The sequence below is a fragment of the Salvelinus fontinalis genome, chromosome 13 (assembly GCF_029448725.1).
Source record: "Salvelinus fontinalis isolate EN_2023a chromosome 13, ASM2944872v1, whole genome shotgun sequence".
NCBI lineage: Eukaryota > Metazoa > Chordata > Actinopteri > Salmoniformes > Salmonidae > Salvelinus > Salvelinus fontinalis.
The window spans coordinates 36,032,773-36,054,727 of NC_074677.1; the positions used below are offsets into that span (position 1 = coordinate 36,032,773).

General features: G+C 46.5%; 2 protein-coding genes across 5 annotated transcripts; one reads left to right on the forward strand and one right to left on the reverse strand.

Moving 5' to 3' along the window:
* Positions 1-10,678: 10,678 nt before the first annotated feature.
* On the reverse strand, positions 10,679-15,527 carry LOC129868557 (tubulin polymerization-promoting protein family member 3-like). 2 transcript variants are annotated; one of them, XM_055942651.1, is made up of 4 exons: positions 15,378-15,527; positions 12,814-13,005; positions 12,529-12,682; positions 10,679-12,360 (listed from the first exon to the last, which is right to left on the reverse strand). In XM_055942651.1, the coding sequence occupies exons 2-4, from the start codon at positions 13,002-13,004 to the stop codon at positions 12,169-12,171; spliced, it is 537 nt and encodes a 178-aa protein (XP_055798626.1). In that variant the 5' UTR covers position 13,005; positions 15,378-15,527; the 3' UTR covers positions 10,679-12,168. The 2 variants fall into 2 exon arrangements, with proteins under 2 accessions (XP_055798626.1, XP_055798625.1); XM_055942650.1 differs by having other exon boundaries at positions 12,814-13,010; positions 15,378-15,525.
* Positions 15,528-15,671: 144 nt separating this feature from the next.
* On the forward strand, positions 15,672-21,712 carry LOC129868550 (tripartite motif-containing protein 16-like). Of its 3 annotated transcripts, none has more exons than XM_055942642.1 (8): positions 15,672-15,998; positions 18,480-19,172; positions 19,322-19,417; positions 19,663-19,896; positions 20,098-20,254; positions 20,355-20,411; positions 20,520-20,573; positions 20,660-21,712. In XM_055942642.1, the coding sequence occupies exons 2-8, from the start codon at positions 18,612-18,614 to the stop codon at positions 21,208-21,210; spliced, it is 1,710 nt and encodes a 569-aa protein (XP_055798617.1). In that variant the 5' UTR covers positions 15,672-15,998; positions 18,480-18,611; the 3' UTR covers positions 21,211-21,712. The 3 variants fall into 3 exon arrangements, with proteins under 3 accessions (XP_055798617.1, XP_055798616.1, XP_055798618.1); XM_055942641.1 differs by having other exon boundaries at positions 18,591-19,172; XM_055942643.1 differs by having other exon boundaries at positions 18,670-19,172.
* The last annotated feature ends 243 nt before the right edge of the window (positions 21,713-21,955 follow it).

Below are 21,955 nucleotides of genomic sequence, written 5' to 3' on the forward strand. Positions count from 1 at the left end.
CGCATGCCACTGACCACAGCAGAGAGAGAAGAGACAGAGGGAGAGAGGAGGGTTGAGACATTAATGTAGCCTACTGTAACTGATGTTGAATGATGCAAAGTAGCTACTTTAACACGTGTTGATTTGTAATTTTTTGGAAACATATACCGGGATTTCAGTACTGTTTTACACAGTATAAAGTCCCAGAGTTCATAAACTTTCATAGGCATGATGATGATGAACGCTTTACCTGCTGCTTCCTTCGGGAAGTAGGTCTGGACTCTCACATTGAGATACAGCGCCCCCAAGAGGAACAGAGTGGACACTCATCTGAGACCCAAAGGACACAGACAGCACTGGAAAATGTGGGAAGAAATATAATTTTATAGCCCTAAAATACAATGTGATCTTGCTTATAATATAGAGTAGAAAATCTACAAACACAACATCCATTTAACATGCACAACACAGCAAAAACAGTAATGCAAGTTATTTTCCTTTCTGACACACCCCACTGCCAGCACAATCCCCTAAATCCCTTTCCACACACACTTCCAATCCCAGGTCCCTGGACAGGACACCCAAACTAGGTGTGAAGGCAGGAACCTGCAGGGTCCACTTAGATTATCAGGCAGCGTGTAATGTGTACAGCTACTGTAGCTGTCTGTGTGTATTATTATTATTATTAGGTCACTGGTGGCAGCATCAGTGAGGTTGTTGATTATGATCTGTGAGTGGGTTCCTCCTGGTTTTGTCTCAGTCCCAGTGTTCTTGGGTTTCAATTGGACACTGATAATGCCTGATCAAGGGGGGCATAGTTTAGGGGATTGTCCTTCCCCCTTTCCTGTCCTACTCACTCATTCCCAGGGTTCATTCGTGTGGTGACATAAGTAATGAATCTGACAGCGAAGGTGTCATGGTTTGTGTGAATAATGCACTGGGCAGGTAATCTATCTATTGACATCTTATCCTAGCTCACTGTCGTGATCAGTGTCACCGCATCCAATTCACATCAAAATGGTTCTGAGGGGCACATTGTTCTGAGATTAGAATCTTCTGAAAGCTGGCACAGGCTGCGCTTGAAGGAAGATTTCTGGGGGAAAGCTAAAGTTATGGACACCAAGAACTCTGTGCTATAATCCCCGTACCTTTCCCTGAGAACACAGGACAGAGAGAGGAGTTGATGGACCTGAGGAACTGTTATTATCTTCACTAATCACCTCAGTTACTACCTCTCATAATAACCATATTAGAGAGAGAGGAGGAAATGGAGGAGTTACACTCCCATGTAATATGATCACTGTGCAAAGTGCTGCTATTCTGGTGAATTGTCTGCAGACTAAACTCATCCGTTTTAGAAGAGTGTACATTACACTTATGAAGAAAATACAGACGTCCATGCTCACATACAGTACCAGTCAAAAGTTTGGACACACCTACTCATTCAAGGGTTTTTCTTTATTTTACTATGTTGTACATTGTAGAATAATAGTGAAGACATCAAAACTATGCCAAGAAAATGCCAAGACTGTGCAAAGCTGTCATCAAGGCAAAGGGTGGCTACTTTGAAGAATCTCAAATATAAAATATATTTTGATTTGTTTAACACTTTTTTGGTTACTACATGATTCCATTTGTGTTATTTCATAGTTATGAAGTCTTCACTTATTATTCTATAGTGTAGAAAATAGTTAAAATAAAGAAAAACCATTGAATGTGTAGGTGTGTCCAAACTTTTGACTGGTACTATAGGTAACTGGGTGGTTAACTGTTGGAACTAAACTGTTGATAAATCTGATCATTTATAAACATTCCTTCCTCCATTGTCCTGCTGTGCAGTCATCCATTTAACTAATGATGTATTTTATAACCCCCAGATCAAAAGCTCCAACACAACTTGATATCAGCTTCATCTAAGCCTGAGAAAAAGGCAGTGAACATTGTTAATATTCCTCTATCACAGTCCTGTGGATTTCCAATAACTTATTACCATATCTGATCACTGATCAGGTAACTGAGAGATCACACCCCATTACTAAATATCAGCCCTAAATATGAGACAAAAATATAAGGCCTGAATATGCTTGCTACCTGGCTGGTTGTGTTGTTTTGGAGAACACAATGCTGCAATGAAAGTGTTTTTGAGTTTATAAGTAGGCTAGTTCTGGTTCATACTCAGGGTTCAATTTCAGGATATTGTGCCTGGTTTCAGGTGTCTTAGGTATAAATATGTGGTTAACACTTGGTATTTCATCATTGAATCATTTTCCCAGAACAATATAAAAAGCCTATCATTGACATCTGTCTGAAATAAACACACATTTTTGACACCGTTGATGCTGACATTTTACAGATAATAATGAATCACTCTGGCCATTGTGAATCACTCTGGCCATTGTGAATCACTCAGGCCATTGTGAATCACTCTGACCATTGTGACATCAGCTGATGTAAGAAGGGCTTTATAAATACATTTGATTGAATTTGATTGATGGTTCTGCCATTATGAGTGTTTGTAAGTGAAACAGAGACAATAATGGAGCAATCAGAGATATTTCTCATCACTGCAATTTATTATTGGAAAGTTGAAACCATGGCCACACAGGGTACATTCAGTACATGACAGTAGGTGTACAATTCCACTGTGAGTGGGTCGGCAGACACAGCAAGGGTTCAAACTGTAGAACCCAGTTCCTACATTTGAATATAAAAATGCATTTTATCAAACAAAACTATGCTACATTTTATCTCTGGGACCCTCAGGATGACAAATCAGAGCAAGATTACTGAATGTAAGTACATTATGTACCTTCAGCGGTGAATGTATCAAACCAGTTGTCGTGATAAACGTTTTTTGTTGTTGTGCACTCTCCTCAAACAATAGCATGGTATTTTTTCACTGTAATACATACCTTAAATTGGGACAGTGCAGTTAGTGTCACGACTTCAACCGAGGCAGGCTCTCCTTCCCGTTCGGGTGGCGCTCGGCGGTCGTCGTCACCGGCCTACTAGCTGCCACTGACTCTTTTTCCTCCCCCTCCTTATGTGTTTATTTGTATCACCTGGTTTGGGGTAATTGGCAATTAGTGTGGCTTTATTAGCCAGCCAGATTGTATGCTTCTTTGTGCGGGATTGTTCGTCTGTTGCTGTGGATTTCGGGAGTGGGTTTTTGTATTGTGTACTGGGTTTGTCTCCCGTGTTAGCAGACAGGTGTTTATGACACCCAGTAAGTCCGTGTTGGACATTTTGGTTTGCCGGTTAGGCATTGAATATCACCGCATTGAAGCTCTGCTGTTCCTGCGTCTGATTTCACACCCCACCGACACCCAGGGCGTTACAGAATCCCGCACCAATTTAAATGGAGTCAGCAGGAGCAGCAGCCAACCCTCTCCCATCGATGGAGGAACGGGTTCTCCACCACACAACTGTCCTCCATCGGATCGGATCCGCCATGGACCAAATGATGGAGAGAATGGAGCGATGGGAGAGGAGTGGGCTCCTCTCTCCACCTTCGGCTCCCCCCCCCAGGACTCTTCATCCCCCGGCTCCAGCGCGCTCCGTCTTACGCTCCCGAGGGATTATGATGGAGCAGCGGCAGGTTGTCAGGGGTTCTTACTCCAACTGGAGCTATACCTGGCCACTGTTCGCCCCACTCCCTCGGGAGCGGAGAGGGTGAGTGTCCTCGTCTCCTGCCTAACGGGTCGTGCTCTGGAGTGGGCCAACGCAGTCTGGAATGGCCCGGACTCCGCGAAGGAGCACTACCCGGAGTTTACCCGTCGTTTTCGTGCCGTGTTTGACCACCCCACAGACGGCCGAGCGGCGGGTGAGAGACTATTTCATCTCAGGCAGGAGAAGAGGAGCGCACAGGATTTCGCGCTGGAGTTCCGGACCTTGGCCGCGGGATCAGGGTGGAACGACAGGGCCCTTATTGACCACTACCGGTGTAGTCTCCGGGAGGACGTCCGCAGGGAGCTAGCGTGTCGGGACATCGCGCTTTCTCTAGATGAACTTATTGACATGTCCATCCGACTGGATACTCTGCTGGCTGCCCGCGGGCGTTCGGAGAGGGTCCTGTGCGTTCCACCACCCAGCGCCCCGGCTCCCATCCCGATGGAGTTGGGAGGGGCCGCGCCTAGGGGTACCGGAGGAGGAGGCCCCCCCTGCACCAACTGTGGTCGGAGAGGACACACGTTCGACCGGTGCTGGGGGGGTCTGTCTGGGAGTCGAGATGTCAGGCGGAACGCTTCTCGATCACCCCAGGTGAGTCAGCACCAAACTCACCCAGAACCCCCTGTTGGTCACATGTTTGTCTCAATTTTTTTCCTTTATTTTTTCCCCTCTTCCCAGCATAGGGCACTAGTCGATTCAGGTGCAGCTGGGAACTTTATGGATCGCGGACTCGCCCGTAAGTTGGGCGTTCCGCTTGTGCCGATAGATTCTCCCTTTCCCGTTCACTCCCTAGATAGCCGGCCATTAGGGTCAGGGGTGGTCAGGGAGGTCACAGTTCCCCTGGACATGGTAACGCAGGGGAATCATAGGGAACGTATCAGTCTCTTTATTATTGATTCGCCTGCGTTTCCAGTGGTGCTGGGTGTTCCCTGGTTGGCCCGGCACAATCCCAATATTTCGTGGAGACAGGGGGTTCTCCAGGGGTGGTCAGAGGAGTGTTCTGGAAGGTGTCTGGGAGTTTCCATTGGTGCCACGTCGGTGGAGAGTCCAGACCAGGGTTCCACGGTGCGCATTCCCCCCGAGTATGCCGATTTGGCAATCGCTTTCTGTAAAAAGAAAGCGACGAAATTACCACCACATTGACCGGGTAGGGATTGTGCGATAGATCTCCAGGTTAACGCTGCGCTTCCTAAGAGTCACGTGTACCCTTTGTCCCAAGAGGAGACGTTGGCTATGGAGACATATGTCGCGGAGTCTCTGGGACAGGGGTACATTCGGCCCTCCATCTCACCCGTCTCCTCGAGTTTCTTTTTTGTGAAGAAAAAGGAGGGAGGTTTGCGTCCGTGTATTGATTATAGAGGTCTAAATGCCATCACAGTGGGGTTTAGTTACCCACTACCTCTCATCGCTTCGGCGGTGGAATCATTTCACGGAGCGCAGTTCTTTACAAAACTGGACCTCAGGAGCGCGTACAGTCTGGTGCGTATTCGGAAAGGAGATGAGTGGAAAACCGCATTTAGTACCACATCGGGCCACTATGAGTACTGCGTCATGCCGTATGGGTTAAAGAATGCTCCAGCCGTTTTCCAATCCTTTGTAGACGACATTCTCAGGGACCTGCACGTGCAGGGGGTAGTTGTGTATATCGATGACATTCTGATCTACTCAACTACTCACGCCGCGCATGTATCTCTGGTGCGCAAAGTGCTTGGCAGACTGCTGGAGCATGACCTATACGTCAAGGCTGAGAAGTGTGTGTTCTCCAAACAAGCCGTCTCCTTCCTGGGTTATCGCATTTCCACCTCGGGGGTGGTGGTGGAGAGTGACCGCATAAAGGCCGTGCGTAATTGGCCGACTCCAACCACGGTGAAGGAGGTGCAGCGGTTTTTGGGTTTTGCCAACTACTACCGGAGATTTATCCGGGGTTTTGGTCAGGTGGCGGCTCCCATTACCTCACTGCTAAAGGGGGGCCCGGTGCGGTTGCGGTGGTCGGCGGCGGCGGACGGAGCTTTCAACAGGTTGAAGGCTCTGTTCACGGATGCTCCCGTGTTGGCGCATCCGGATCCCTCTTTGGCATTCATAGTGGAGGTGGATGCGTCCGAGGCTGGGGTGGGTGCCGTGCTATCACAGCGCTCGGGTACGCCACCAAAACTCCGCCCCTGCGCTTTCTTCTCTAGTAAGCTCAGTGCAGCGGAGCGTAACTATGATGTGGGGGATCGGGAGTTGTTAGCGGTGGTCAGGGCGCTGAAGGTGTGGAGACACTGGCTTGAGGGGGCTAAGCACCCTTTTCTCATCTGGACCGACCACCAGAATCTGGAGTATATTCGGGCAGCTCGGAGACTGAACCCGCGTCAGGCAAGGTGGGCCATGTTTTTCACCCGGTTTCGGTACACGTTGTCCTATAGACCAGGCTCCCAAAACGTAAAGGCTGACGCATTGTCCCGCCTTTACGACACGGAGGATAGGACCACCGAACCAACTCCCATCATCCCCGCCTCGAGGCTGATAGCGCCAGTGGTATGGGAGGTGGACTCGGACATCGAGCGGGCGCTACGGGCGGAACCCGCGCCTCCTCAGTGTCCGGCGGGCCGTAAGTACGTACCACTTGGTGTTCGGGACCGACTGATTCGGTGGGCTCATGTCCTACCCTCCTCGGGTCACCCTGGGGTGACGAGGACCGTGGGGAGCCTTCGGGGGAGGTATTGGTGGCCTACCTTAGCTCGGGACGTTAGGGTTTATGTCTCCTCCTGTTCGGTATGCGCTTAGAGTAAGGCTCCTAGGCACCTTCCTAGAGGGAAGTTGCAACCCCTCCCCGTTCCACAACGACCATGGTCTCATCTGTCCGTAGACTTCCTGACAGATCTCCCCCCTTCTCAGGGAAACACTACGGTTCTGGTCATTGTGGATCGGTTTTCTAAGTCCTGCCGTCTCCTCCCGTTGCCCGGTATCCCTACTGCCCTACAGACTGCGGAGGCCTTATTCACTCACGTCTTCCGGCACTACGGGGTGCCGGAGGACATCGTTTCTGATCGGGGCCCCCAATTCACGTCCCGAGTATGGAGGGCGTTCATGGAGCGTCTGGGGGTCACGGTCAGCTTGACTTCCGGTTTTCACCCCGAGAGTAATGGGCAGGTGGAAAGAGTGAACCAGGAGGTGGGTAGGTTTCTGCGGTCGTATTGCCAGGACCGGCCAGGGGAGTGGGCGAGATACATTCCCTGGGCCGAGATGGCCCAGAACTCCCTACGCCACTCCTCTACTAATGTGTCCCCCTTTCAGTGTGTGTTGGGGTACCAGCCGGTTCTGGCACCATGGCATCCGAGCCAGACCGAGGCTCCTGCGGTGGAGGAGTGGGTACAGCGCTCCAAAGAGACCTGGAGGGCCGTCCAGGAGTCCCTCCAACAAGCTACTACTAGGCAGAAGAGGAGCGCTGACCGCCACCGCAGTGAGGCCCCCGTGTTTGTACCGGGGGAAAGGGTCTGGCTCTCGACCCGAAACCTACCCCTCCGCTTGCCCTGCCGGAAGCTGAGGCCGCAGTGTGTAGGGCCCTTCAAAGTCCTGAGGAGAATAAACGAGGTGTGTTATCGATTAAAACTCCCTTCCTATTATCGTATTAACCCCTCGTTTCATGTGTCTCTCCTCAGGCCGGTGGTAGCTGGTCCCCTGCAGGACGGTGAGGTGCTGGAGGTCCCTCCTCCCCCTTTAGACATCGAGGGGTCCCCGGCGTATACGATACGGGCCATTCTGAACTCAAGACGCCGGGTGAGGGGCCTGCAGTACCTCGTAGACTGGGAGGGGTACGGTCCGGAGGAGAGGTGCTGGGTACCGGTGGAGGACATTTTGGATCCATCTATGTTAAGGGATTTCCATCGCCTCCATCCGGATCGCCCTGCGCCTCGTCCTCCGGGTCGACCTCGAGGCCGGTGTCGGCGCGCTGCGGGAGCCACGCGTCAGAGGGGGGGTACTGTCACGACTTCAACCGAGGCAGGCTCTCCTTCCCGTTCGGGTGGCGCTCGGCGGTCGTCGTCACCGGCCTACTAGCTGCCACTGACTCTTTTTCCTCCCCCTCCTTATGTGTTTATTTGTATCACCTGGTTTGGGGTAATTGGCAATTAGTGTGGCTTTATTAGCCAGCCAGATTGTATGCTTCTTTGTGCGGGATTGTTCGTCTGTTGCTGTGGATTTCGGGAGTGGGTTTTTGTATTGTGTACTGGGTTTGTCTCCCGTGTTAGCAGACAGGTGTTTATGACACCCAGTAAGTCCGTGTTGGACATTTTGGTTTGCCGGTTAGGCATTAAATATCACCGCATTGAAGCTCTGCTGTTCCTGCGTCTGATTTCACACCCCACCGACACCCAGGGCGTTACAGTTAGATTAACAATAATGTAAGCTTTCTGCCCATATAAGACATGTCTATGTCCTGGGAATTTTGTTTGTTACTGACAACATCATGCTAATCACATTAGCACATGTTAGCTCAACCATCCCATGGGGGGGGGGGGGCACGGATTAACTAAAGTTACTTTGGAAAAGTAGTTCACTACATCCAAACTACTTTGTGATGTTAACATAATGTGTAATTTAGCCTATTAAACACAAAAACGATGTTTGAAGTGAGAATTAGGCAGGTCTGAGGCTGAAAACAAAAATACAATTCTTGCCTACTTGCCTACCACCCATATTTAATTTAGCAAAAAAGTAGTGCGTAGTTTCAGTAGTTAGCTACACCGCTAAATGGCAAAGAATTATTATTATTAACTACTGAAAACACTAACAGCATTTGCATTTAGTTCAAATACCACCAAGCTACTGCAAAATGTTGTTTAATTACTAGTTGAGCTACATGAAGTTCACTACTCCCCAACACTGCTGAGTTCATGGCATCTACTTTTCTCTTCAGCCAGCCACCTGTATCATGTACTTCTACACCGTGGGTCAAAGGATTGTGTTCATACATGTTAGAATTCAAAACCATTTCCATTTAATGTATTTAACATTGATTAGTTGAAACCCCAAGTCTGGTAAAACATTTATTAGAGAAATATGCTATTAACAATATGTTTTATCCCACAGGGCATGTTGAGCAGGTGATAGAGCTAATAAGAGCAGAATCTGGGACAAGTTAGAGAGGGAAGGATAGAGACAGAGACTCTACTCATGAAGAGGAGTGAGCTCCTAGTGGTCAGTCAGGGGTGTAGTGGCTCTGGTCGTCACAGGGGAAGCAGCCAGGGGGCAGAGGGCAGGAGGACAGCACGGTGCTGGCCATGTCCTCGTGGTTCCTCTCCTACAGCGTGGCCAGGCTCCGGGTGTTGTGGTACAGGCTGGCGCAGCCTGCCAGTAGGGTCCCAGGGGAGCCTGCATCACTCCACACTGTCAGGGCCAGGCTGTAAACCCCAGAGCGGGGCGTGTTGAAAAGCCCTGACGACACATTGTAGGCCTGCCAAGTTGATGAACACGTGCTAGTAAGCTACGGTGATCTGCTCCCTCACCTAACCCACACACCGACTCCAGCGTGCCAAGGCCACAGAGAACGCTTTAACAGCAATCTACACAGTAGGGGGGTGGAATGATGGTCAGAGATACACAGGGAAAGAGTAGTTGTGAAATTAGTCTAGCTAGTGGAGCTACAGTACTTGGCAGTTAGTCAGAAGCCTATTGAAGTAGTTATGTTGATTCATAGTTTATACTTTCTACTAGAGCAAGTACAATAGGAGCTGTAGCCAGGTGGTAAAAGTACATCGCTGTATTTATTTATATCTACTTTTGTTTTTAATAGAAAGTAGAGCCACTACTGTTTATGCATTTCCCTTTGTACTTATTGTACTCAGATTGTTTTTATGCACTTCACTAACAGATGTATTTCACTTGATTGTGATTTAGACTGAACTTTACTTTATGGTGACTTCACCTTGTGGTGGTGATTTCCCTCCTACAGTACATGATCCTATTTTAAGTTCAAGCTTTGACAGGACAAACAACCCCGATGGAGTTTTGTGTCCTGTGCTGGGTTTACTTTCGCCAGGCTACACATGGATCGTCAATAATCTGATTGTAAAACACACAGATATGCAGGCATAGATAAGACTCTCACCCTTAATGTCAGCCAGTGCAGTCTGGGCTGTCTCTAGGTGTGTCTTTAGTTGGGTCAGAGTAGTGTTGTAATAGTTCTGCAGCTGCCCCACCTGTCTCTGCATCACACCGCAGCCACAGGATGCTGGGTCTGTCATACACTCTGTACACATGCACACACTAACAATCTGTACACACTAACATACATCCTCATTGAGACTCAAACCAGACTATTATAAACACTTATTTCTAGTATAGACACTTCCTCTGTGTTCTTTGTCTCTCACAGTGTTGTCTCGGGCTGTTCCAGGAGAAGATCCTGTCTACAACACACACAGCAGCACGACACCTGGGAGAGAGGACAGGACGCAACACAGACACACCCTCACACACAAGGCATTTCTTTTTAAGTGCATTCCTAACACAATAGTGAATTGAACTCTTCTGAACTGATCTGAACATTCACGAAAGCACACTCCCACTGAACATGACATAGAATGTCACATGCAAGCAGAGCATCCTTCATCACCTATCCCAGGGGGATGTTCCACCCATAGCAACATGCTACAGAGGACAGTCAACTACAATAAACACCATTCCATGTGTCTCACCTCACATCTTGCAGCTCAGGTCTCAGATAGACAGGGGGTGGCTATGTATTTGGGAGGTCCTCATTCACTTTATAGCCTTGTTGCACCAGTATGGGACTTAATAACAGAGGAAGCAGACTGGCTTTGTAAAGGTATTAGGGACAGATACTGTGTTTTGGGGTGTGCAGTACCCAATGGAATAGTACTAATCCCTGTGACTTTGATATGAATTGATAGAGTTGATAGTGTGTGTGTGTGTGTGTGTGTGTGTGTGTGTGTGTGTGTGTGTGTGTGTGTGTGTGTGTGTGTGTGTGTGTGTGTGTGTGTGTGTGTGTGTGAGACAGAGAGAGAAAAAATAACTCTTTCACATGGTCTGATTTGCTGCTCAGTGATTTATTTGAGCGTTTACATAGTATTTTCCAGCTCTTCAGAACAGAGGGAGACACAGCTAGACTGTACAGTGATCAGGAAGGACAGAACAACAGTGTAGTCAGGAGGCTCCCAGTCCTCCAACAGACAGTGTTCCCATCTTCTCAGAGGAGGAGAGGACTCATCTGTCTCTTATTCCATGTGGCCAATCTACAGCACAAGCAAAGGACTATAATGTCCAGATACAGTCTATATATCTTTGAATGTATTCACCATTCATTAATCTATTACATCATCTAATAATGTATTTATTAATTCATCCATTTATATTTCCAATATACAGTTATTATAGCAGAGCAGATGAAGCTATGTACATCAGTTGAGAAGGATGTGGGTGAAAGAAGTGCATAATACCAGGGCATTAGTGTTAGAAGCAACCTCAATGATAAAGCACAATGTGTGTAGTGGTAGGAAGCTGAGTTACTTCCTGTAGTAGTAGGGAGCTGAGTTACTTCCTGTAATAGTAGGGAGCTGAGTTACTTCCTGTAGTAGTAGGGAGCTGAGTTACTTCCTGTAGTAGTAGGGAGCTGAGTTACTTCCTGTAGTAGTAGGGAGCTGAGTTACTTCCTGTAGTAGTAGGGAGCTTAGTTACTTCCTGTAGTAGTAGGGAGCTGAGTTACTTCCTGTAGTAATAGGGAGCTGAGTTACTTCCTGTAGTAGTAGGGAGCTGAGTTACTTCCTGTAGTAGTAGGGAGCTGAGTTACTTCCTGTAGTAGTAAGGAGCTGAGTTACTTCCTGTAGTAGTAGGGAGCTGAGTTACTTCCTGTAGTAGTAGGGAGCTGAGTTACTTCCTGTAGTAGTAGGGAGCTGAGTTACTTCCTGTAGTAATAGGGAGCTGAGTTACTTCCTGTAGTAGTAGGGAGCTGAGTTACTTCCTGTAGTAGTAGGGAGCTGAGTTACTTCCTGTAGTAGTAGGGAGCTGAGTTACTTCCTGTAGTAGTAGGGAGCTGAGTTACTTCCTGTAGTAATAAGTGCGCTGACTGAGGTGTTTAGTAAAGCTGGGAGGGATGGGGTCAGGGGTTGGGCTGGAGCATTTACGAAGGGGGAGTATGTAGATTATTTAAGTACATTTTCTCCCTAAGAAATCATTATTCTTTATCAACTAGTAAAGGTAATATTTCATATTCAGGTTTACTCCCCACTGGAACCGTTACACCTCCCCTCTCCATCCTACCACCCCAACCCCACCCTGTAACTCTGAGGATATATTTTTACATTTTTAAATGTAACCTTTATTTAACTAGGCAAGTCAGTTGAGAAGAAATTATTATTTACAATGATGGCCTCCCCTGATACTATGGCATCCAGTGACTAAACAGTCCATCCTCCTGTACCTGTGCAGTTCTCAGTTCTAATTGAAAGTCCAGTATTTAGGGGGGGTTTTGGGGTAAATGGTAGGGTCTGAGTAGCTCTCTCTCTGTTTCCTCTATCCTGCCTATGCTTCCTTGACCTTATCCTCATAGGTGCCCTTCCCCTTGTAGGCCCCCACATAGCCACTGGCATCTGGGATCTCCTCTCGCCCAGCCTTGCCCTTCCCTTTGCCAGTCTCGTCAAAACGCTCCTTGTGTGCCCCCGTGAATTTGGTGGTGTTTGTCAGTCTGTCCACCGCCGCTGCCTTGGCCACTTTCTATGAGCAGGAAAAAGAGAGAAGGAAAGAGAGATTGGCATACAAAGCAAGAAGTTACCCACCCCTTACACATATGCAAATACACAGCACACACACGGACACACACTCTTTCTCTCTCTGAGACTGTAATATTATCAGGCAGTGTGCTGCTGACAGGTAGACACTCACAGTGACGCCCGCGTTGGAGGGCTCCTTCCCTGCTATGAGGCCATAGAGCTGCTGCAGCGCCTCCTCCTGGCCCTTCCCTTTAAAACGTTTTGGGGCCAACTCTGACAGGGCCTGGCTGAATTGCTCAAAGGTGATCACACGAGCTGTCTTCGCCCTAAAATACACAGACACAAAATGTCATTCCTGATAAGGTATTCTGAGGTCCTCTGGCCATTTTCCCTCTCACTAGAAAGATGACTGTGGATCTTTCAGTGTGGAGGTTTGAAACTGGACGGAGTCTCTCACTTGACTTTAGTGAAGACGATGTCCACGTCGGTGGCGGTGACGTTCTTGCCGTCGATGACCCGGCAGTCCTTGCAGAGTTTGGCAAAGTTCTTGCCATTCATCTCCTTCCCATTAGCCTTGGTGTCCCCATGAATGGCAAACTTCTTGAAGGCCGTCTCCACCTCTGCTTCTGATACTGAGCCCTCTGCCATTCTGTCCTATACAGAGAGGGAGGGGGAGAGAGGGATGATGAGAGCGAGAGATGAGAGAGGGATGAGAAAGGGATGAGAGAGAGAGAGGGGGATGAGAGAGAGAGAGAGAGGGATGAGAGAGAGAGACAGAGGGATGAGAGAGGGGGGGTGAGAGAGAGAGAGAGAGAGAGAGTGGGATGATGAGAGAGAGGGATGATGAGAGAGAGGAGGATGATGAGAGAGAGGGGGGGTGATGAGCGAGAGAGAGGGAGGATAATGCGAGAGAGCGAGAGGGATGATGAGAGAGGGGGGATGATGAGAGAGAGTGTGTGTGAGAGAGAGAGAGAGAGAGAGAGAGAGAGAGAGAGAGAGAGAGAGAGAGAGGGATGATGAGAGAGAGAGAGAGATAGAGGTTGATGATGAGAGAGAGAGGGAGAGAGATGATGAGAGGGAGGGGGTGAGAGAGAGGAGGGGTGATGAGAGAGAGAGAGGGAGAGAGAGAGATGATGAGAGGGAGGGAGGGTGAGAGAGGGGGTGATGAGAGAGAGAGAGAGAGAGAGAGAGAGAGAGAGAGAGAGAGAGAGAGAGAGAGAGAGAGAGAGAGAGAGAGAGAGAGAGAGAGAGAGAGAGAGAGAGAGAGAGAGAGAGAGGCAGATGATGAGAAAGAGAGGGAGAGAGATGATGAGAAAGAGAGGGAGAGAGATGATGAGGGAGAGTGGGGATAAGAGAGAGAGGGGGTGATGAGAGAGAGAGGGAGAGATAGAAGCGAATGATGAGAGAGAGATGATGAGAGGGAGGGGTACAACATTAAGGATGGGATGTACGAGAAAGGCATACAGTTGAGATGGTTGTTGTTTCTCACACAAAGACCAGGTGCCCTGCCATAATATTGAAATAACATTGGGAGGACGCTGTATGTCCACGAACAGGAAATGAGGTATTAAGTATTGGGAGAGATTTGGTCGTTAAGGCAAGACATTCAGCACACCATGTCTTCTGGGCATTACTCACATACTCACTTGTTTGTAATGAATCCATTAGCTGGATTGATTCCCTGCCCCGCCAAGAAATGGCTGCTGTGGCCGCTGACTTATGGTGAACACACACACCCATATCCACACACACACCCATATCCACACACACACCCATATCCACACACACACCCATATCCACACACACACCCATATACACACACACACACACACACACACACACACACACACACACACACACACACACACACACACACACACACACACACACACACACACACACACACACACACACATCTTGAACTGTTACTGTTGTTTCAGCTACTCTCTGGCAGCTACTTAATTAAATAACATTCCATGATGTATCATTCCTGGAGAGCAGCCTGTTGTTGGGGAAAATATCTCAATTATTTTCACTAAATGAGGCCACCAGACTGCTCACGTTCTCTGTTTTATAATGGGTCTTGTCCATTTATGATATCTAACAAGTTCATGTATTTTATCCAAAACTGGGCCATTGAGCATTTGATATTCAAAATGTAAAGAAATATTATTATATCTTGAAGTAATTTTTTACAGTACAGGAACATTCCACAAGTTAAACACAAATATTATGCAATATAGCCCCATGACATATAATATACACTGAGTGTACAAAACATTAAGAACACATTCTTTTGCCCTCAGAACAGCCCTGAATTCACATGGATTCTACAAGGTGTCGAAAGCCTTCCAACGGGATGCTGGACCATGTTGAGTCCAATGCTTCCCACAATTGTGTCAAGTCGGCTGGAAGTCCTTTTGGGGGGAGGACCATTCTTGATACACACAAGAAACTGTTGAGTGTGAAAAACCCAGCAGCGTTGCAGTTCTTGACACACTCAAACCGGTGCACCTGGCACCTACTGCCATACCCTGTTCAAAGGCACTTAAATATTTTGTCTTGCCCATTCACCCTCTGCATGGCACACATACACAATCCATGTCTTAATTGTCTCTAGGATTAAAAATCTTTCTTTAACCTGTTTCCTCCCCTTCATCTACATTGATTAAAGTGTATTTAACAAGTGACATCAATAAGGGATCATAGCTTTTGCCTGGATCCACCTGGTCAGTTGATGTCATGGAAAGAGCAGGTGTTCCTAATGTTTTGTACACTCAGTGTATATATGTCTACACGTATGTACATTTCAAATAAAGTATAACGACGGAGTCTAGTAAAGATGCCTGAAAGTAAGCACAAAAGAAAAGTAAACCAAAAAGAGGACAGTGAGCACATTAAATGTTGTCAAACAAATGGCTTCTCATTTCTATGATTTTCCGTCATGCATTGTGTTTGAACCTCTTCATTTCTGGTCCATAGACTAAGGTACAGGATAACTATAAATATAGACATGTTTACCTTTTAGGTGAAGGGATGCTGAGTGATGATGCTGGGGATGCCCGTGCTAATGCTGTGTGTCCTCTTCCTAGCCCTGCCACTCACACCACCTTCACAATGATGAGAGAGGTGGCGAGAGAGGGGAGGGAGATGAAGAACAGAGGGTGGGGAGAGAGAGAGCACAGACCAGCACAAGCCATGACATCATATGCTGTCACTCTTGGGCGCATGCGTTCGCTCGTTCACTCCCTCTTTCTCTCAACCTTACCCCCTCCCTTTCTCCCCCTCCCGGGCTCCTTCCCCCTCCCCTCTCTGTCCTTTGTGATTTGGCTCACAACTGGTGCAACCACGCCCAGTCCTCTGTCTGTTCGCTGTCTGCCTGTCCAGAACAACAAAGAGGGCCTTTGTTTTGACAAACATGAAGAACAACCTATAAATGAGGACAGCACTATACTGTACATGAACAGTAAACATCTAATACTTGTATTTATTTATTTAACCTTTATTCAACTAGGCAAGTCAGTTGAGAACAAATTCTTATTTACAACAACTACTCAGGACGACGCTGGACTAATTAATTGTGCGCCGCCCTATGGGACTCCCAATCACGGTCGGACGTGATGCAGCCTGGATTCAAAGCAGGTACTGCCGTGATGCCTCTTGCACTGAGATACAGTGTCTTTGACCCCTGCGACACTCAGGAGCATATTTAAACTAACATGATACACAAATCCACACGCAGCAATTCTGTTTATTTGTTTCTATTCACTGCCTTTCGCTCTGTCTATGCCCATTATATGTAGCATATTATGTTTTTTTAACACTGACTCAATCATAACCCTCACCCCATGTTTGACACATCTTTAACACATGGCCATTACAATTGAACAGTGAAACCCATTCGTTTAATGAGAAAGGATATTGGATGAAACCCCACCCTCTAGTGGCTAATCTGGTACTGGCACTACGAATATCATGTGGATAATGTTCTGTTCCGTTCTAGAGAGTGGGAATAATCTAGAATAAAGTTCTGTTTACAAGATACATATACAGTTGAAGTCGGAAGTTTACATACACTCAGTTGGAGTCATTAAAACTTGTTTTTCAACCACTCCACAAATTTCTTGTTAACAAACTATAGTTTTGGTCGGTTAGGACATCTACTTTGTAATTTTTACAACAGTTGTTTACAGACAGATCATTTCACTTATAATTCACTGTATCATAATTCCAGTGGGTCAGAAGTTTACATACACTAATTTGACTGTGCCTTTAAACAGCTTGAAAAACTACAGAAAATTATGTCATGGCTTTAGAAGCTTCTGATAGGCTAATTGATATAATTTGAGTCAATTGGAGGTGTACCTGTAGATGTATTTCAAGGCCTACCTTCAAACTCAGTGCCTCTTTGCTTGACATCATGGGAAAATCAAAAGAAAAAATTGTAGACCTCCACAAGTCTGATTCATCCTTGGGAGAAATTTCCAAACGCCTGAAGGTACCACGTTCATCTGTACAAACAATAGTATGCAAGTATAAACCCCATGGGACCTTGCAGCCATCATACTGCTCAGGAAGGAGACGTCTTCTGTCTCCTAGAGATGAACGTACTGTGGTGTGAAAAGTGCAAATCAATCCCAGAACAACAGCAAAGGACCTTGTGAAGATGCTGGAGGAAACAGGTACAAAAGTATCTATATTCACAGTAAAACGAGTCCTATATTGACATATCCTGAAAGGCCGCTCAGCAAGGAAGAAACCACTGCTCCAAAACCGCCATAAAAAAGCCAGACTACGGTTTGCAACTGCACATTGGGACAAATTTCGTACTTTTTGGAGAAATACCCTCTGGTCTGATGAAACAAAAATAGAACTGTTTTGCCATAATGACCATCGCTATGTTTGGAGGAAAAAGGGAAGGCTTGCAAGCCGAAGAACACCATCCCAACCGTGAATCACGGGGGTGGGAGCATCATGTTGTGGGGTGCTTTGCTGCAGGAGGGACTGGTGCACTTCACAAAATAGATGGAATCATGAGGGAGGAAAGTGATGTGGATATATTGAAGCAACGTCTCAAGACATCAGTTAGGAAGTTAAAGCTTGGTCACAAATGGGTCTTCCAAATGAACAATGACCCCAAGCATACGTCCAAAGATGTGGCAAAATGGCTTAAGGGCAACAAAGTCAAGGTATTGGAGTGGCCATCACAAAGCCCTGACCTCAATCCTATAGAAAATGTGTGGGCAGAACTGAAAAAGCATGTGCGAGCAAGGAGGCCTACAAACCTGACACAGTTACACAAGTTCTGTCAGGAGGAATGGGCAAAAATTCACCCAACTTATTGTGGAAGCTTGTGGAAGGCTACCCAAAACGTTTGACCCAAGTTAAACAATTTAAAGGCAATTCTACCAAATACTAATTGAGTGTATGTAAACTTCTGAACCACTGTGAATGTGATGAAATAAATAAAAGCTGAAATAAATCATTCTTTCTATTATTGTTCTGACATTTCACATTCTTAAAATAAAGGGGTGATACTAACTGAACTAAGTCAGGGAATTTTTACTAGGATTAAATCTCAGGAATTGTGAATAACTGAGTTTAAATGTATTTGGCTAAGGTGTATGTAAACTTCCAACTTCAACTGTAGATGATTAAACTGTGTGATTCAGAGGGCATGTTTCACCCAGATGGGACAGGCAGAGATTTGACCTTGTCCTTTAGGCTATGTTTACTGTAACTGTGCTGTGTGCGTATAAACATGATGGTGCTGTGTCCTAGATTTGGTGTTCTCAAACCTCTCCTCAGGGACTCCCTATACGTTCCATGTATTTGAACTATTCCACAGCTAGCACAGCTGATTCATATAGTCAAACAATCATCAAGCCCTTGACTAGGTGAATCAGGTGAGTTAGTTCAGGGCTACAACAAAATTGGGAAACATCTGGGGGTCCCAGAGGAGAGGTTTGAGAACCACTGTCCTAGATTTATTTTACAGAGAAGAAGCAGGACAGACTGTTTTGACTGTGGACGTTGTCAGCCACCATTAAACTCTCACTGCTGTTATGTCAACAAAAAATCTACGTGTCTTTTCATGTATTCTCTGTTTACACTAAAACACAGCCTCACCTTTAAATACCTGTGGAAGGGGACTGGGCTCTGGCTTTACTCTCTTTAAACACAGGTCAGTGGAGAAGGATTCTGTGATCAGTCAGTACTATTTCCCTGTCTCAGACAGTCTGACCCAGCAGGACCATGGCTGAGTCTAACTTCCCCCTGCCTCCAGATGGCTACACATGTCTTCTGTGTGCAGACATGCTGCGAGACCCCGTCACCATCTCCTGTGGAGACACCTACTGCCTGGAGTGCATCAAGATCTACTGGGACCAGTACGACCACCTGGGGGTGTACAGCTGCCCCCAGTGCCGGGCCACTTTCAGCCCTCGCCCCGTGCTGAGGCGCAATGTGCCCAACGTGACCCAGGAGCTTGAGCTGCAGCCCTTGCCCTACCTCCAGAGGGATTCACTGTGTGACTTCTGTGTAGGCCGCCGCAGCAAGGCTGTCAAGTCCTGCCTGATGTGCCTGGCCTACTACTGCGAGACACACGTCAAGCCTCACTACGAGTCGGCCACCTTCAAGAGGCACAAGCTGGTAGATGAGACGGGTCACCTGGACAGGAAAATCTGTCCGCAGCACCAGAAGGGCCTGGAGCTGTTCTGTCGCTCTGACCAGATGTGTATCTGTGTGCTGTGTACCGTCAGGGAGCACCGCAGGCACAACATCATCTCTGCTGAGGAGGAGCGAGCTGAGAAACAGGCAAGACTGCTCTTACACACTGGAACAATCTACCCTCGCTGCTCTACCAGTACATGACAACTGCAATGCTATGGTTGAAATTCATTTGAAACTTCTAAACACAAAAAGGTCTTATGGTTCCTCTTCCTCTTCTTCTTCTCCTTCAACAGAAAAACCTGGCAGTGACCCAGTCTGAGGTCCAGCACATCATTCAGGAGCGGATGAAGGAACTGCAGGAGTTGAGACACAATGTTGACGTTCTCAAGGTTAGGTCCATTTCCATTTCCTTGGTCAATTTATGGTACTTCTTATTAGACTACATCCCTTCATTAATGGTATATTTGTTTGATCATAAACTTTTGTCTTAGAGGCACAAAATCATTACTATGATATAGTATATGAATTAAAACAATGTGAGTTTGCAATGTTTTGTTTTTAATTATACATATATAAATATATATAACACAATGATATTTGTGTAATATGCAGTATCTCCCTCCCCTAACGTCAGAGCAATGCCCAGCGGGTGATATCGGACAGTGATAAGATCTTCAGTGAGATGTTGCAGGCAGTGGAGCGATGGCACGTTGAGGTGAGCCAGCTGACCAAGGCCAACATGCAGGTGGCCATGTCACAGGCTGAGGGATACGTGGAGCGGCTGGAGCAGGAGATCCTGGAGCTGCAGCGCAAAGATGTTGAGCTGCGCCAGATCCTGGACACAGAGGACAACATCCACTTCCTACAGGTAGTGGACTAGAGGGAGGGGGGACTCTGGGCTGTCGGAACAAGGATCAGTACAATATTCAACAAATTATTATGAATCTAGCATTGGCATTACAATGAAAAGCAAGTCTATTAAATTCAAATATGTTATTCTCCTTGTGTCTATTTAATGAAAAATGACTCACTGAAACAGTATTTCATATCTTACTTCGGCACTACGTAGAGTTTCCCCACGCTGTGTGTTCCTCCTGAGCCCACGGTGCCCAAAGTACTAATCAACCCCCAGTTCTCCTTCGGAGAAATCACGAAGACTGCCACCGACATGAAGGAGCATCTAGATGACATCTGTAAGAAGGAGCTGAGCCAAATCTCCAAGCTAGGTTAGTATATTAATGCGACTTAGACGCCTACAACACAGCCTTTGTACAGCAAGAATATAGCATTACATTGTGATAACCAACTGTAATTTTACATTTACAGTAAGTGATACCCCTGTGTACATACTTTCACCAAGAGGTGGAGACAAACAATTCAAAGGTATATATTTATGAAGTTTACATTGGTTTATTATCTGTGGAAAATTATAATTTTTCAATCTGAATACTCTGATGATATAATCCATATTTTGTTCCGGCACTAATACAGCACCCTCCAGGGCAGATTTTCAGGAACCCAAAACTAGAGCAGACTTCTTGAGATGTGAGTGGTCTGTTCTTGTCTGTTCTTCATACCAACTCAATCATATCATTTTCTGATAACGCCAATAAATATTACTTTTCCCTCAGATTCCTGTCCGCTCACCTTTGACCCCAACACAGCCTACAAAGAACTGGTTCTGTTTGAGGGGAACCACAAAGTAATGCGGAAGAAGACAGTCCAGTTTTACCCGGACCACCCCGAGCGATTCGATGGCTTCTCCCAGGTTCTATGCAGGGAGTCACTGGGTGGGTTCAGGTACTACTGGGAAGCAGAGTGGAGCGGGGAGTTCTCCATCGGAGTGGCCTACAAGAGCATAAGCCGCAAGAGTAAGAACTCTCACAGTCTGCTGGGCTACAACGACAAGTCCTGGAGCCTGCTCTGCTCTGACTCGGGCTACTCCGCATGGCACAACAAGATGGATAAAGACCTGCCAGAGGCCCCGCGGGCCACACGGGTTGGAGTGTACCTGGACTACACTGCCAACACGGTGGCCTTCTACTCTGTGTCAGAGGCCATGGAGCTGATCCACAAATTCAAGGCCCAGTTCTCTGAGCCCCTGTATGCAGGCTTTGGAGTGGGTTCTTCCGTGTCCCTCTGCCAACTAAAGGAGAACCTCCAACCTTACCGAGCACAGTGATAACAGACTGAGGGGCATCTACTCAGTGAAAATACAACTATGTAAACTACACATTGCTAATGTTGCAAACATTATTATGAAACATTTCAATTTAACACATTTCAATAAAATATAAAACCGTATGAGTGAAGAGTTAAGTATATTGCAAATGATAAAAACAGAAACTATAATCAAATCATTCCTTTGACTTTTTTACTGTGACATGTAATCTTAGTCAAAGAAAATTCCTAAATTGGAAATATATCAATGGTTCTCTTTACAAACTGTGCAAGTAAATAAATATGAACATCCTCCAGCTATAGTATCTGATACAAATGTGTATACAGTGCATTCGGAAAGTATTCAGACCCCTTCCCTTTTTTAACATCTTGATACAATATAGCCTTATTCTAAAGTGGATTAAAAAAAATCTCCGCATCCTACACACAATACCCCATAATGACAAAGTGAAAACAGGTTGACATTTTTGCAAATTTATTACAAATAAAAAAACAGAAATTGAGCTCAGGTGCATCCTGTTTACATTTATAATTTTTTAGATGTTTCTACAACTTGATTGGAGTCCACCTGTGTTAAATTCAATTGATTGGACATGATTTGGAAAGGCACACACCTGTCTATTTAAGGTCCCACAGTTGACAGTGCATGTCAGAGCAAAAAACAAACAAAATTACTGCAGCATTGAAGGTCCCCAAGAACACAGTGGCCTCCATCATTTTAAAACGAAAGAAGTTTGGAATCACCA

Bases quoted from the DNA above. Each gene is read 5' to 3' on its own strand.
- LOC129868550 (XM_055942642.1), top strand. From the start codon at position 18,612: ATGGCTGAGTCTAACTTCCCCCTGCCTCCAGATGGCTACACATGTCTT. The intron at 19,897-20,097 runs GTAGTGGACTAG...GGCACTACGTAG, and splicing joins ACAACATCCACTTCCTACAG to AGTTTCCCCACGCTGTGTGT. The intron at 20,412-20,519 runs GTATATATTTAT...GCACTAATACAG, and splicing joins TGGAGACAAACAATTCAAAG to CACCCTCCAGGGCAGATTTT.
- LOC129868557 (XM_055942651.1), bottom strand. From the start codon at position 13,004: ATGGCAGAGGGCTCAGTATCAGAAGCAGAGGTGGAGACGGCCTTCAAG. The intron at 12,683-12,813 runs GTGAGAGACTCC...TGTGTATTTTAG, and splicing joins ATCGTCTTCACTAAAGTCAA to GGCGAAGACAGCTCGTGTGA. The intron at 12,361-12,528 runs GTGAGTGTCTAC...TCCTGCTCATAG, and splicing joins CCTCCAACGCGGGCGTCACT to AAAGTGGCCAAGGCAGCGGC.